The sequence below is a fragment of the Ixodes scapularis genome, unplaced genomic scaffold, assembly GCF_016920785.2.
Source record: "Ixodes scapularis isolate PalLabHiFi unplaced genomic scaffold, ASM1692078v2 PGA_scaffold5__190_contigs__length_132052651, whole genome shotgun sequence".
NCBI classification, from domain to species: domain Eukaryota; kingdom Metazoa; phylum Arthropoda; class Arachnida; order Ixodida; family Ixodidae; genus Ixodes; species Ixodes scapularis.
Genome location: NW_024609880.1, coordinates 131,688,222 through 131,702,687, shown reverse-complemented (window position 1 = coordinate 131,702,687; position 14,466 = coordinate 131,688,222). Strand labels below are relative to the sequence as shown.

General features: G+C 47.0%; 1 protein-coding gene across 7 annotated transcripts in view; it reads right to left on the bottom strand.

The window, feature by feature from the left end:
- The window catches only part of LOC8052199 (RNA-binding motif, single-stranded-interacting protein 1), a 122,827-nt gene that overhangs the window by 87,915 nt on the left and 20,446 nt on the right, over nucleotides 1-14,466 (bottom strand). For all 7 annotated transcript variants that reach the window (XM_040504645.2, XM_040504644.2, XM_029978236.4 and 4 more), the window contains exon 4: nucleotides 9,659-9,778. In XM_040504645.2, the coding sequence (XP_040360579.1) occupies nucleotides 9,659-9,778 (120 nt within the window). The remainder of the gene's footprint in view (nucleotides 1-9,658; nucleotides 9,779-14,466) is intronic.

Below are 14,466 nucleotides of genomic sequence, written 5' to 3'. Positions count from 1 at the left end.
CTGGCAATGTCCGACTACTCTGGCGGCCTCAGCGAAATTAACGAGGCTCGTTACACCGCAAAATTTGCGTGAATAATGTGACATAGGCGATTCATTCTGCGTGGACGACACAGAATGGACGCTAAAGCCTGATTTGAGGGCTGAGATTCTGCTCGCCATTTTCAGTCATGACGTCTCTCGGGCAGCAAAAGCGTGAACTGTAGCCGAAATGGTCGACGTCGATAGTGAAAATCGCAAGCAGAATCGGACAAAGTAAATCATGCATAACAAGTTGGTGATGGCCACTGGTAACAATTATCAACATATGTTTGTATCTACTGTTTACACTGAGACTATTTATTCCAACCAAACTTTAAACTTAAAAGTATCTTGAGTCCTGCACTTACGTCTTATCGCAATGACCAGCAATTTGGTCTACGGGCAACTGTCGTTTGAACGAGCAGACGACAAGCAGAAACGTTTGAAAGTGCAGACGACAGTTCGAATGATCAGGCGGCCGTTTGAACTGAAGACGCACTGAACGTAATCTGCAGGTGGTCCGTACAACTTTGCGATTCTCCCGCATTCCTGCTAAAACTAAACAAAAAAATATGATGACCACAAGCATCTGTGAATTCAACCGAAAATGCTTCCCGCACAAGCAATCATGGTCCGACAGCATCTGGTTTTCCTTTCTCACGGCCCTATCCACGGACTCAGACGAACCGAGCGGGCAGAAAACACATCAAAACCGACCTTCAAACCTTTCCCGAATCCTTTGGCACAGTCCTAGTTACGGTGTTTTGATGAGAAGGCAGGTTTTTGTCTGGTTTTTTCAAAAACAACGCAGGAATGCACGTCTGGCCTGGTGACTTTTGCCCACAACCCCAGACCGAAAGTGCGCCCGACGCGCCACCACCTCGCCGTGACGGAACAAAGCCGAGTTTTTGTATATAGGGTGACTCAAATAACCAGCCTCGACCAACTTTTACGATGGGCCGCAAAAGATGGTGCTTGCACGTAGCAATCTTAACTTTTCTTCAAAGGTGTATTTCGCAAGTCGGTTTTTTCTTGAAAAATTATTAAGCGTAGCTCCCTTTACGCAAAAATGTAGAGCCCTTCCACTTGACCTGAAAACGGAGCACCAGCGAAATGGTTATCTTTTTGACGTCTACGACGAGGCCTACTGTTGCGTCCAGAAAAGAAGTAGATCACGTAACAGGTCAAGAACACATCTAACTTCTTAGCGTAAGCAGGAGTTAAGTTGAATGTATTAAAGACGTCTTCCGCCTGAGCTCGCATTAAAGGGCAACTCCGGTCCATGGTTTCGATTCTGGGATTATGACTATCTTTAGCACAGTCAGCGCCAGACTTGTACGTAATCCATTACAAGTAATGAAATTACTAGTAATCCCTTACATTTATCAGTAATTTAGTAACGGAATAATTACATATTTTCTAGAGTAATTTTAAAGTAATTCCCTTACATTTTTGACGTAATGGATTCCTTGTAATCCATTACATTTTTTTTTGTCAGAACCAACCCCCCCCCCCCCCCAATTCTAAAAAGGCTTTTTTTTTTTTTTTTTTTTTTTTCATTTTTGTAAAGTTGAGCGCAGTGACACTGTCACGTGAATTGACCAGCGCAAAAAGAGGCCTGGCACTCTTCAGTTCCGCAAAGCCTTTTTTTTTTTTTGCAACACCAAGCCCCTGAAATCTATCTTTTTTTTAGACCCTAACATCAGTGTCAAAAAATCTAAATGAACAATTCTACAAAAAAAAGGGGGGGGGGGGGGGGGGCAAGTTATTGCCACTTTTTTTGAGTCCCTTTGTTTTTTCTTTGCGATTGAAGACGGGGAGAGGAGGACACCAGGTGATTGTGCACCTCTTCGAGAAGCTCGAGGCGGTAAGTGCACTGAAAAGAATTAACAGTGTCCTTCTCGGTTATAGTGACTACGACCATTTTCATAATGTCACAACAGGAGACAACGCTCCGTCTACCCCGCCCTTTTTGTGAGTCAGCTCTTTGCGAGCACTTAGAAAGTGGTAATAGTCTTCCTTTCTTCTTCATCCTGTTCTGCCCCAGCAGGACGCATCTTATCTCGGGCAGATATTTTTACAAATAAAACATAATGGTGGCTGACGTAGACTCGATATTCTGGGCTTAAAAAGAGAGTGAACCTCGCGAGTGGGGCCGTAGCGCGGCTCACTTATTTCGCTGCCCGTGGCATCAGCGGACGTCTATCTGGAAAACACCGGAGTAAACTGCAGTCGGTCCGTGGTCCGTGCGTTTTTGAACGGCACCAAGAAAGGTACACACGGCAAACGTGCGTTTACATTTCCTTGTTTTAAAGGACACATGCAAAGGAAAAAAAAAATTTTTTTAGACAGCTTAGATGGAAAAAGGATGTCATAAAACGATTTTACAACGAAGAAACAAAATTTTTAGAGCTATATTTACGGCGCTATACGAATTTGTAGTTGGCGCTCGCGGGAGCCGCCGCTGGTCACGTGGTAGGCCCGCGCGCCGCCGCGCTGCGTCGCCGCCGCACGCTGAGCGTTGTGCGAACGCCGCTTCAACGCGTTTCTCCACGCCGCCGTCGCCGCCGCCGCACAAGTTCGTCTGCTTCGGGGCGCCGCCGCCGTCGTCTGACCGGCGCGCAGGTCTATCACGTCTGCTTGCGCTTTTTCAGGAGTTTCCTTTGGGCTGTAAAAGTTACTTATTCGTCTTGGTTTTTTGTTATACTTCAAACAAAGATGAATAAGTTACTTTTAGAGGCCATAGGAAGCTTCCGAAAGAGCGCAAGCACCACGTGATAAATAAAGACCAGTCACGTGATAAATACAGACCACTTTTCCGCGGTGCCCGCGGGCGCCAACTACAAATTCGTTTTGCGCCGTAAATATAGCTCTAAAATTTTTTTTTCTTCGTTGTAAAATCGTTTTATGGCGTCCTTTTTCCATCTAAGCCGTTTAAAAAAAATGTTTTTTTCCTTTGCATGTGTCCTTTAACCGACGTTCTAATTAATTGTTGTTACGAGTGTCCTTCTTTTTCTTTTATTACTAACATTTATATACTGGAAACTTTTTTTATTCACCAACATCTCAAGTGAGGCTCGAACTGTTCAGAACCAAAGGAAGAAGAATATCGAGCCAAACCCTATTTATTATTTAATTATCACCTTACTGTTACAACTATGTTTTGCTGTTGATGAATTCTACAGCTTTGAGCTTTAGACAATGGAGAATTTTAGTAGATCGGTCCGATGACTCCGATAACGATATCCGATACTTCGCCGCCGTCTTTGCGTATGCATCATATCGTTATTGGGTACCGTTATCGCGGGTATCGGAGGTATCGGAAATATCTGCTAAATCTCTCGGATAGCAGGCAACGGCTGCAACGACAAAGCTTTGCTCTACATTCGAGGTAAAGAGTACTTCTCTTGCTTCGCTGAAAAAGCTCAATTACAGAGCATGAAGCATTCGTGAGGAACACCAAGGCACTTCCATCCAGTGCCTCAGCTCAAAGGGTGTTCAGCGTAGCAGTCGACATATTGAGTAAGAAAGAACACAAAATGTCTGACGAGACTTTTGAGAGCCAGCTTTCGTGGCTCAAAATACTCAAGGTCATTAAATGGAACAGGTGGCAACAATAAGAACTTGAATAACCCTCTTCCCTTTGTTTCTTGCTTGAGGACAATAATGTTAAAAGTAATGCCACGAAAGTAACGGATTACTTTTTAGGGTAACGGTCAGTTACTTTCATCGGAGGGTAATTGTAATTGTAATAAATTACAATTTAGCCTCGAGTAATCGTAGATGTAATTTTCTACAATTTTTCAGTAACGTGTACAAGTCTGGTCAGCGCCCCTGATTTACAAGGTGTAATTTTTTGCTCATTATTGCGCATAATTTTAAAAATATCGACGCCTCAAAGTTTTGTCTGGGGTGCGGTACACAAAACCGAAACTAGCCGCTCGAGGTCCCGGCAACACTGGAAATCAGTCGCTAAGCGAACTTGACGTCATGGTCGTTCTCGTTCAACGAGTATGTGGTCCAAGCGGCACATTCCTCTGTTGCGATAGTTGTTTAATAAAGATAAAAGGCAAGCTGCTTTCGTCTGACTTCTGTACGCATGGTAGGTATGCAGCATATGTAGCAACAGTTAGTGCGTATACCCAAAAGCTAGCAACTGTAACACGAGTGAACGCATTCCGTGCCAGTGGAGGACGCCGATCTCACTACCCCTCCGCTTCGATTACGGTAGTGGTTACGGCGTATGCCAAAATTAGTACCGTCGTTGTTTCTTTTGCATGCCCCGTATACACTACCCTCGTGCCAAATTTAATACCTCGAATAACGTCGGTTGAACACTGGCTGAGCTCTTGGTAGAGCATTTCGCTAAAACGGCGGAAGTAACTTTCTGCGGCAAAATACCCCGATTGTTTGTAGTTTGTACGAGCGGTGGAACAGGCGCGTGGCAGGCATTCATTAACTTCACCCCGGGGCCGTCGCCGTGCGTGTACTCGTTTGTACCGGTCTTATAAGCCCAATGAATGGAGCGGAGTCGCGTCTTGCCCTACGCCGCGCTGGTGGTGCCGTACTCGACGGCCATCGCCGTGCATGCGCCCCTCCGCGCTCGTCGCTAGGCCTAAATTGTCATTGGGGCTCCGTGGATGGAGCGGCATTGCTTTACACCGCGCTGCCAGTGATGTCAGTACGTAGAGTACTTGGGGGTCGTCGCCGTGCGTGTGCTTGTCCGTACTTGTATCCAGGCCTCTCGCTTTCACGCTGGAGGTCAGTCCCAGACACGAAGCTTTGGGGCTCTAGGGAGTGGGCCACGGCATCCGAACACGCGTGTGCTGAGCTGTATACATGTTTTTTCGTTGTTTTTGTTCTTCTCAGGCACATAAAAGAACGCGTTCGTAAGCTACGACACTGTAATTTACCGCATAAGTTTGTCTAGGTGGTGGATCTAATTTGTCAAAATATCGAAGAAAAGACTTGCCGCACTCTAAAGTTACAAAAAAAAAAAGTGATTCGAGCTAGTTAGTGGTTGTAGTCTACATGCGCACCATTCCTCGTTCAACGGAGTGTGAATGGTCCATGTTCAACACTGCACTTGACAATGACTGTTTTATTGATCTGGATACTTTTATCGTGTTTACCATTTCTGTACGACATGCCACTAAGCAATGCGAAGTTCATTGCTATGTTGACTGCACGTTTTACCTTACGTCTTCACTGTGGTTTGGCTGGAATCATCCTTTTCACTAATTTAATGCAGGACATATAGCGACAACCCGCAAATGCAGCTTTTTTAGCTCTGCCTCTTTTCTCCATATGGAATAAATAAAGCATTTGATTTTGAATCCCCGCATCAAGGTCGTGTGCCATGTTCCAAACTAAGACAACGTTGTTTTTTTTTGTTTTTTGTTTTTTTCAGCAGACACGTTGTTTAGTGAGGACAGTGAAGACAACGATGGCTGGAGCCTTGAGTCACATGCAAAAGGCCCACTGCCACCTGCCGACGACCTTCACAAGGAGAGTGCTTCTGACACCACGACGCGCACCGAGTTGCTCGCTCAAACGAGCCTTAGAGTCCTCACAAACAAACCAAAGGTTATATCGAAGCTACACGGGCTACAGATAAAAGGAATGGCTAAACACGCCAATCACCAGCCGAAGTAGCGGCGGTAGCGGCTCAAAGCGCACTTTACACGGCCTGATTACGCAGCGGGTGCGTCCGTCCGGACCGCAGAAAAAAAAAAAAAGAATGACCGTGACATCACGGCCCAAGGTTGCTTTTAGCGATCGGTGACCCGCTGGCGGCCCGCTAAGGAGCGGCAAGTCCCATCTTTATTGTGGGCATTAGTTGGGAATGTGGCGTCCTCTTGACGTAATATTTTGGCTGGGGTCGTATTTTGCGCCACTAAAGCGATACCAGCAATTGATTTCCTCTCGAGTTTTGGCCGGAGTTGCCCTTTAAGTAGACTAGCGTGTCCACTTGCTTTTCTTCGGCTTCTGCTCGTAACCCCGAGGCTGTGCGGCACCGAAGAGAACGCCTCTTACATCCGGGCCATTCGTCAGAAATGGCCAAGTAAATGGCTAGCCTCATTGAAATTAAAACTAATAATTGCGTACCTTCAAGTTGCACATTGAAATTCTGTGACAACAGTTTTTTGCGGTCGCTTCGGCATCGGGAAAAGAGCCGGTTGCTTCGCATGCCGAGGAATGAAGTCTGGCGGTACACACCCCTGACACCGTGTTAAAGGATGCGAAAAAGGCAACCATTCTATGTAGGGTGAAGCCAACGGCTTTGCCGACAAGTGTTGGCAAAGCCGTCACAAGAGATGAACTATATCACAAAGTCTCCGGTGCCCAAGCAGACATTGGAACTTCCTATTCTCAAAAAAAAAAAACAAAAAAAAAAAAAAACAATGCAAATTAATGCACTTACATTTTAATAACAATATCAACGAAGGTCGCACAAATACGCTGCAATCTTTGTACTTGATGTTTTGGCAAGGCACATTTTGTGCCAAGTGTCATACAAAGGAAAAAAATGCCGCGTAACTTCCGCTTAACAAGGAGGTGTTTCATCCCACTCTAAAGCGTTTAAGTCTCGTGACACCTTGACCACTAGTAGACAACTTTGTATGGTCCAAGCCTAAGAAGTGGTTGGGCAGACAGCTGCTCAGTAGAGCCCCCCTAAACCAATCTGGCTTGGACGGCCAGAGCCCCAGCCAGGACCCTCATCATTTCTTCACATTCATTTCAACTCCTGACATACCGCAGAACCCCTCGTTGTGCATAGGTGCAAGCCAGACTTCTGGCATCTAGGAAAAAAACAGCGCTCACGTCATTGGTGTAAGCAGCAACTTGATAGGTGACACTGCAAAGCTGGCCTTGTGTACGCTATAGCCGGTGACAGGTCAAGAACAAAGTGGCAGCCCCTCCCACCTCTCGCCACTTTAGAGGAGCGAACGCTAAAGAGGAGGCAACCTCCCCTCCATCGTTCGCTCCGCCGAAGTGGAAAGGGGTAGGAGGGGCTGCCACTTTGTTCTTGACCTGTCACTGACTATAGGTCCATATAGAATTGCCTCGCAAAGAGGCTCCAAGCACAATGCAGGTGTATGGGCGACATCGGACAACCCTGTCCGATGTTCCCTATGGCTGCTGTAAAACACCGTGTTTTACGGCAACGAAAAAGAAGGCTGGTCATTCCGACTCTGTGACATATTTTAGATAGCATACAACTAGAGCCCTGCGCGGAAAACAGTTTGAGTATCCGCATCCCATCCGCATCCGCAGACTTTGTAACCGCATCCACAAACGTTTTACATTATTGTATGCGTATCCAATCCATATCCGCATACTTTGTATGCAAATTCGAACAGCATCCACAAAATGTAGAACTATGTCGATGTTCATGCTAACCACCAGAGGTTACGATTACATTTAGACTAGCAAAATCAGCGGAAATCATGCCGATCGCACTCTTCCCCGCCGCACGCGGAGTCGGAAACTTTCACCTCTGGCCCCTTAACTGTCCCCTGAGGTCTGAACGCCTAAAAAAGATCATAAAAAAAAAAAAAAAAGAAGAGTTCTGAAAGAGAAAAGAAGCAGCGGTAGGAAGACAAAATCCTCTCTGTGATGTTACCGAGCGTATGCGGCCGCCTCGAGTCTCACGGTGTTTCGTGTCAGCCAGCGGGCAGATGTGCCGCTAAGTCAGAGCCCAAGGCCTGATCGGATCGACTAACGTGTCGTTCGAGAAAGATTCTGGCCTGCAGGTGCCCAAATGTATAGATTGAAAGAAAACATTTCTTTTTTTCTTCCTCGGGGCGGCTACGGAGGTTGCGCGCAGCAGCCGCTGGCATTGCTGGCACTTGGCGTCGTAACCGGACGAATATGAACTACCAGACTTTCTTGGCTAGAACTGTAAGCGTACAAAAAAGAAACGGGCAATTTACAGGCTGCCTATGTGCGTGCACCACTGAGTCCAAAACTTTGCAAACCGTGGCGCCACAGGGTCGCGCTCGCTGTCGAAGCACTTCTTTTGCTTTTGGTATCATGACCACACCACTCTCTGCGGAAAGGGGGAGATTTCTTCCACTTTCTTGTGACTTGTTCATTTGAGGTTTTCTTTGCCCGGAGAAAGTTCTCCGCATTTTCCCTGCCAAAGAACTCGCTTTCTTGGGACGATTGATGCCCTGCATTCTTTACTTTTCTTTTTCTATAAATAGCATTTTTGACAAGATGAAATGCACTAACTGGAGCGATTTTCAGTAAGAATTAGATCTTTCTTAGGATCCCTAGCATTTCTTCGAAGCCAGTTTTATGGAAATACGTTTCGTGGACAACTTTTAACGGACATACATTTCATGGACACACGGTTCGTCGACGCCGTACGTTTTGTAGGCACAAGCCCCTGCGTTTTGTCGACAACGCATTTCTTCATTAAGCCGCTAAAAGCTAGCGCGCGGTTCACTAAGACGTGCTTAACCAAACCATGTCTCCCTCCCCCCTGTAATCCAGGCGAGACGCAAAAAGTTTGTTACAAAAATAGCAGGGTTGTGTGCGACGATACGCCCGAGGCTTTTCAATGAAACGAACACGGGAAGCCTTTCGATCAAACGTCGTATGTCGACGAAACGATCTGTAGATGAAACGTCAGTCGACAGACTGAACGCCACCGGGCAAGAATTTAGATCCCGATCCGCGGATATCCGCAGCCCGTGACATCCGCATCCGGAATCTGCCAAAATCCGTCTGATTTTTATTCGCATCTGCCAGTTTACTGCGGATATCCGCGGATAATTTGCAGATATGCAGGGCTCTACCTACAAGCCATTCACCTACCAATCAGTATTCTAGGACACAAAAAGAGAACAAGTTTGAGATTTTGTCAAAAGCCTTCTTTAGATCAACCTGTGTCGCAGCTATTGCAGTCTCCACTATATGAAGGTGCTTCCCGAGGATTGTTCGCAGCGCACACTCTAGCCGCCAGTCGGTAGTTTTGGAAGTATATTGTAATCTGCCGTTGGTAAACTGACTGGCCGTTGATGCTCAGCCGTGCACGTCTCCTCGACGGCAGCCTCCTCCACAAGGTTGATGCCACCGCCCATTTCATTCCTCAACGGTTCACGCGACGATTCTTCTATGTGTTCCGACACGTTAGCAAACATCCCGAGGGTTCTTCCAAGATGGTCTCCACCTACTGTCCATCAACATCGCCGTTTCAGACTGCTTTCTGCGCGCTTGCATTGACACACATTTTTTTCCCGCTAGGTACGGCTTCGCGTTTCTGATTTCATCGATTAAGACTGCCCAACAACATTGTGGAAGGGTTTCCAAGAGGATCTTCATCGAGCGTCGGCACCCACCTACGCTTTATGCGTGCGCTTTGTTTCCTCCGTCTTTGTGCACGGTGCAGCCACGGTGCACATGGTCCGTGCAGTTGACAATTAAGGCGCTCGACACTCCCGACGCGTGGCGAGTTTGACTCCGCTAATCGCACACGAGGCTGGAACTCCGAGTGACCCATTGCGGCGGCTGTTGCCCCGTGCCGAGCGGCCGTAAAACAATTCCCGAGGGGTACATTCTCCCAACGTACCAAAATAAAAACCGCCCTTAAAATACCTGGCGGAGGAAAGCCCCAGCGGAGCGCACTGACCGTTTGGGGCTGCCCGTAGCCCGCGTGGTAGGGCCCCGTCGCCTGGGGCGGCAGCGTGGTCGAGTAGCGGGACAGGAAGGCCGCCGTGCGGTACTGGGCGGGTGCCGGTCCAGCCAGTCCCTGCGAGGAACCGCCCTTGCCCCGTCAGCCCACGGCTACGCTACCGCAGACTGGGGGGGCTCTTAACACATATTTTGTACATTTGCGTTTGACCCAAGCTCTTATACGCAAGTAAGGGTGGTGCAGTACAAAGGAAAAGCTAAACAAACAGTGTTGAAGGGGCCTGGACACGAAAATTAAATGGGTAGATTATTCCTGAAATGGAACACTCGTAGGCTACATTGTATATGCACTTAGTTTGGCGATTTATAGAACTCTCGCCATTTGCAATAATCAATTTAGGAGTGTTGGTCACTTTCGTCTGGCGACCAAGCAACATGCCCAGGTTAGTTACACCACGGTGCCCAAAACCTTATGATTATAATATTAAGTTGTTTTTTCTTTGTTTGTTTTCCAGACAACATCCGCATCGGGGGCAGAGATGCCTGACAGAGCTTTTGCCCTCCCTACAGTTCAGCGGTACAAGGAGCAACAAATATCATGCGCAAAAAACGAAACAAGGCATGTCAGTGTGAAGCATCGATACATAATACGATGGAGCGTCTCCCATAAAATGGGTAGAGAAAACAAATACAATTTACACCAAACAATAATGTGTTTCTTACTCCTCTGAAAAATAAAAAATAAAACATAAACTGCCTCATCATTCTGACATGAAGTGTGCAATTCATAACATTTCAGCAGAAAAAGATTGGATAAAACTGTTTCCTCGGACGCCCTGAGGCGGCATACCTCCCAGGCTCTAGCTGCCAGACGCTGGAGGCATCTGGCAACTAGAGCCTCCGGAGGCAACTAGAACCTCCGCAGGCTCTAGTCTGCAACCAGAGCCTGCGGAGCTTGCGGACATGCAATGTCCGCAAGTTCATAAAAAAGGGTAATTACGCGAATACTACTTGTCCACGCAATACCTATTTCACGACAGACACTTCCATATACGAAAGAAAATGCAACACCACCGTCACCACCATCCTTTTGCAATGATTTTTAAATATATAAAACGACCGATCAAAGTTTGTTTTTATTTGTTGCGCTTAGAGTTTTTGTTATAAGGAAAGTTAAAGCTTGCAGAACGTAATTTATTCTTAAAGGTGGCATTTTTCGCTTTGAATCTCAAAACGTGTCGAATCAGTCTGTGATTGATGTGAGGACTGTTTGTACACATCTATTGCGAGAATTTGAAATAATAAATCTAATCTGCTTTCAGTATATTATATTTGATAAAAAATGCCCGCGTTCTTGCATTCCTTCTGTCTCCTCTATAATTTCCATACATACGCAGGTTTTTTTGTTGTTTTTATTGTTCTTTTTGCGAGAGAATTAGTTTATTGTAATTTGTGGCAGCAGTTGTTCACCACACCATGATGCCATAGCTGATTTTGCAGCTGATCAGTATAATGTCCGTTGAAGCCAGGTAGGGGGTAGATTTTGTGCGCTACAAATGCCTCCAGTACCTCGGGATAAGTCAGCTTCAAGTTCATTACCATGGGGATTCCAAGACAGGTCCTCTGTAAACCTTCCACCCAAAAATCTTTGATCTCTCACTTGCTCCAGTAGCGTGCCCTCAAATGTTATCTTGATAGTGCCGTCATCTCGCTCATTCATGGGCTTAAATATTACATACTTAGTTTTACTTTTATTAAAACCTCCATGGTCTATTTCTAAGCATTTAGAAAGTTTGAAAAGGTATTCATTAGCTAATTTCTCCACACTCCTTTTTGTCTCGGCAGAAAAAATTCCAAAGACACCTAAACGCTTCTTACGAGTTGTGAATGCAAATGCATGAATATGCCTCTCTTCCACTCCGTACTTTGTCTGCGGTATACTGGCGTGGACGGCCGCATTTCGCCACTGCAAAGGTTGCGGCCACCGACGTTAGATGCCTCAGGCGCTGCCAAGAGGAACAGCCGACGTCCCCCTCCGGCAACGCCAACACGACTCCCGTGAAGCGGCCGCCAATGGCTATCTAGGAGCAGTTTTGCTCAGCCAATGGGAGAATGCGCATTTCCTTCGCGTTTTTTTGTGGTTACAGATGCCGCCGGCTCCGCTCCTCAAGAGAGTTCATGGCTTCGCATTAAAAAAAATGTTTGCGCCATCAGCGTACATTATCATCTCATGGCAGCCTGGTGTTTGCTATATCATATACATACACAAAGAATAGGATCGGCCCTAAAATGGAACCTTGGAGAATGCCGTGCTGCGTTTTAATTTTGCTAGAAGAGGTACCATTTATGCTCACATATTGGAACCAATTTGTGAGATGTTTTAGTGTTAATGCTACTCCCCGTACTCCATAGTTTTAAACTTTTTCGAGTAATACGTTGCATTCTACAGTTTCAAATACCTTTTCTTACCATAAAATACCGAGCATGCACCCCCACTCGTGTAAGCGCCCCTTCCTGTTTTAAGAAAATTTTGCATTTTCACTTAGGACCTAACTCCCGTCAACCTCTTGAAGGTGCTTTTTACAGCGGAGCTGCTAAGGGCCAGTTTCCCGAGGATGTGAAAACCCGCAAAGAAATGTCGACACAAAACTCTGGACAGCTATCACCATCTATGAGCGACAGCGGCAACCAGACAACCGGCTTCCCGGCCTTGCTCATAGATGGCGGCAACATTTCCAGCCTTTCCACTTTGTTTTTCACGAGATCGCGCAGCGCGATGGCCGACGCAAATCGCAGGTAGAAAAGCGCTCCACTAGGCCTAACTTCCTACCCCAGCCAGCATTCGTTCGGCTGAAATCCGAACCCCACGGGGTTCCACCCCGGACCCCATCGTCAACCCTGGACGACGCCGTAGCCGGGTATCCCGCTTCACCAGCGGACGCTGAGGACCAGGCCTCCCTGAACCCGAACTGCACCCCGAGAAGGGCATTCAATGGCAAGATCCGCGTCCTCACAAAGACGCAGGTAATGAACCAGGCAGCCAGGAATCCATACCCGGCACCCTCAACTGAAAACATCGCAGCGATGCAAAGCTCAGCGCAATCACCACTGAGCGTGGACCCAGCAGAGTGGAAGATGTACCTTGAATTTCAGCAATTGCGAGAAACCTTCAACGCGTTTTTGCAGAACCAAAAAGAGGTAGCAGAATTCATGTCTCTCAAGCAAGAGCTAAAAGAGTACATGGCTCACAAGCAAGAAATTCAAACATTTCTTCTAAGCAAATCGAGCACGTCTTCCGAAGGCGAAGCAGCGGCAAATCCTCCCGAGAAAGACGACGACGTTGGAAACAATATGACACCAATGGATGAAGACAAAGGCAACGACGGTGAATGGCAGCCCTCCCGTAGGCGCAAGCACCGCAGCTCAGACAATGCGCAGAATACTACATCACGCACTGCACCCACGCAGACAGTTGTGCTCAAGCCAACCTGTAAGGCCGAAGTATATAGGTTTACCGGGAGAGACATCTGTGCCGCTATTGAGAAGACCGGCGTGCGCAACAAAGATGGCTTCTCGGTACATATGAGCGAGAAATCCAACACGATTTCAATAACCACAAAGAATCCACTCATCACAAGTAAGCTGCTCTCCATCGGAGAAATAAAAAAGGATGACAAGACGTATGAGGTCACACCTTATATGGCTATGGCTAGCAATCAAGTCAAGGGAGTGATCTATCTGCACGGCTCCGACAATAAGGAAACGCCCGAAACTCTCATGCAAGACCTCATGTGTCGAACAAATAAGATTGTTGCGGCCAGAGTGATAGGCAGATCCGGCAGGACCGTCCTTATCACATTTGAAGGCAAGTCCATTCCAAAATACGTACGTTTCTTATACGAATCCTACCCAGTATCATCGTACAGACCACGACCCGTAGTCTGCTTCAACTGTCACGAAATCGGACATAAGTCAGATGTCTGTCCCAATAAAACTAGCCGTTGCGACAAGTGTGGACACGACCACAGCAAGGACAGCGACTGCGAGCTACAACCCAAATGCCACAACTGCGGAGGCTCTCATGTGGCCACCAGCAATGATTGTCCCAAGCGCAGGATTCCGCCGAAGAGGCGAACGACGCACACAGCCACGCCTCCACAAGAGAACAAAACAAACAAACCGGCCCCCACCAAAGGAGCCCCGGGCCCGTCCCCAGTGATACCAACCACACCAAGTAAGGGAGCATGGAGCACTCCCTTATGTTTCACCGATACTGGCGCACCGGTGGTACTTGGCATGCCATCCAACAAACAGGCAGAAACACCCTCAGCAACCGTAGAGCTCGCCATCTGGCAAAGCAAGGTAGAGGCAAGAATGACCTCCGTAGAAACTTCGATAAAAGAAATGAAGCAAATGTTAGGGACCTTATTGAGCAAGCTCAATGTATAATCAGTCCCATCAGAAGACACGCAATCACACCGACAAAAAGAAATATATGCCTTGGATCATGCAATGGAACTGCAGAGGATTTCAAACCAAAGCTGCGGAACTTAAACTTCGATTTCAAGACAAGAGAGTAGAAAAACCAGCAATGATTCTCTTGCAAGAGGCGGATTGTGAGAACATAACACTTCCGGGCTATGTCACATTCACAACGCCCACCATAACAAGGCACAAAGGAGCCACGCCCCGTTCTTATGGTATAGCTGCAACACTGGTTCATAAAGGAGTACACCACGCAAAAATCGACACGTCAAATATCAGCGATAATAATAAAGAGGTGATCGGCATCAAGATCAAGATCGG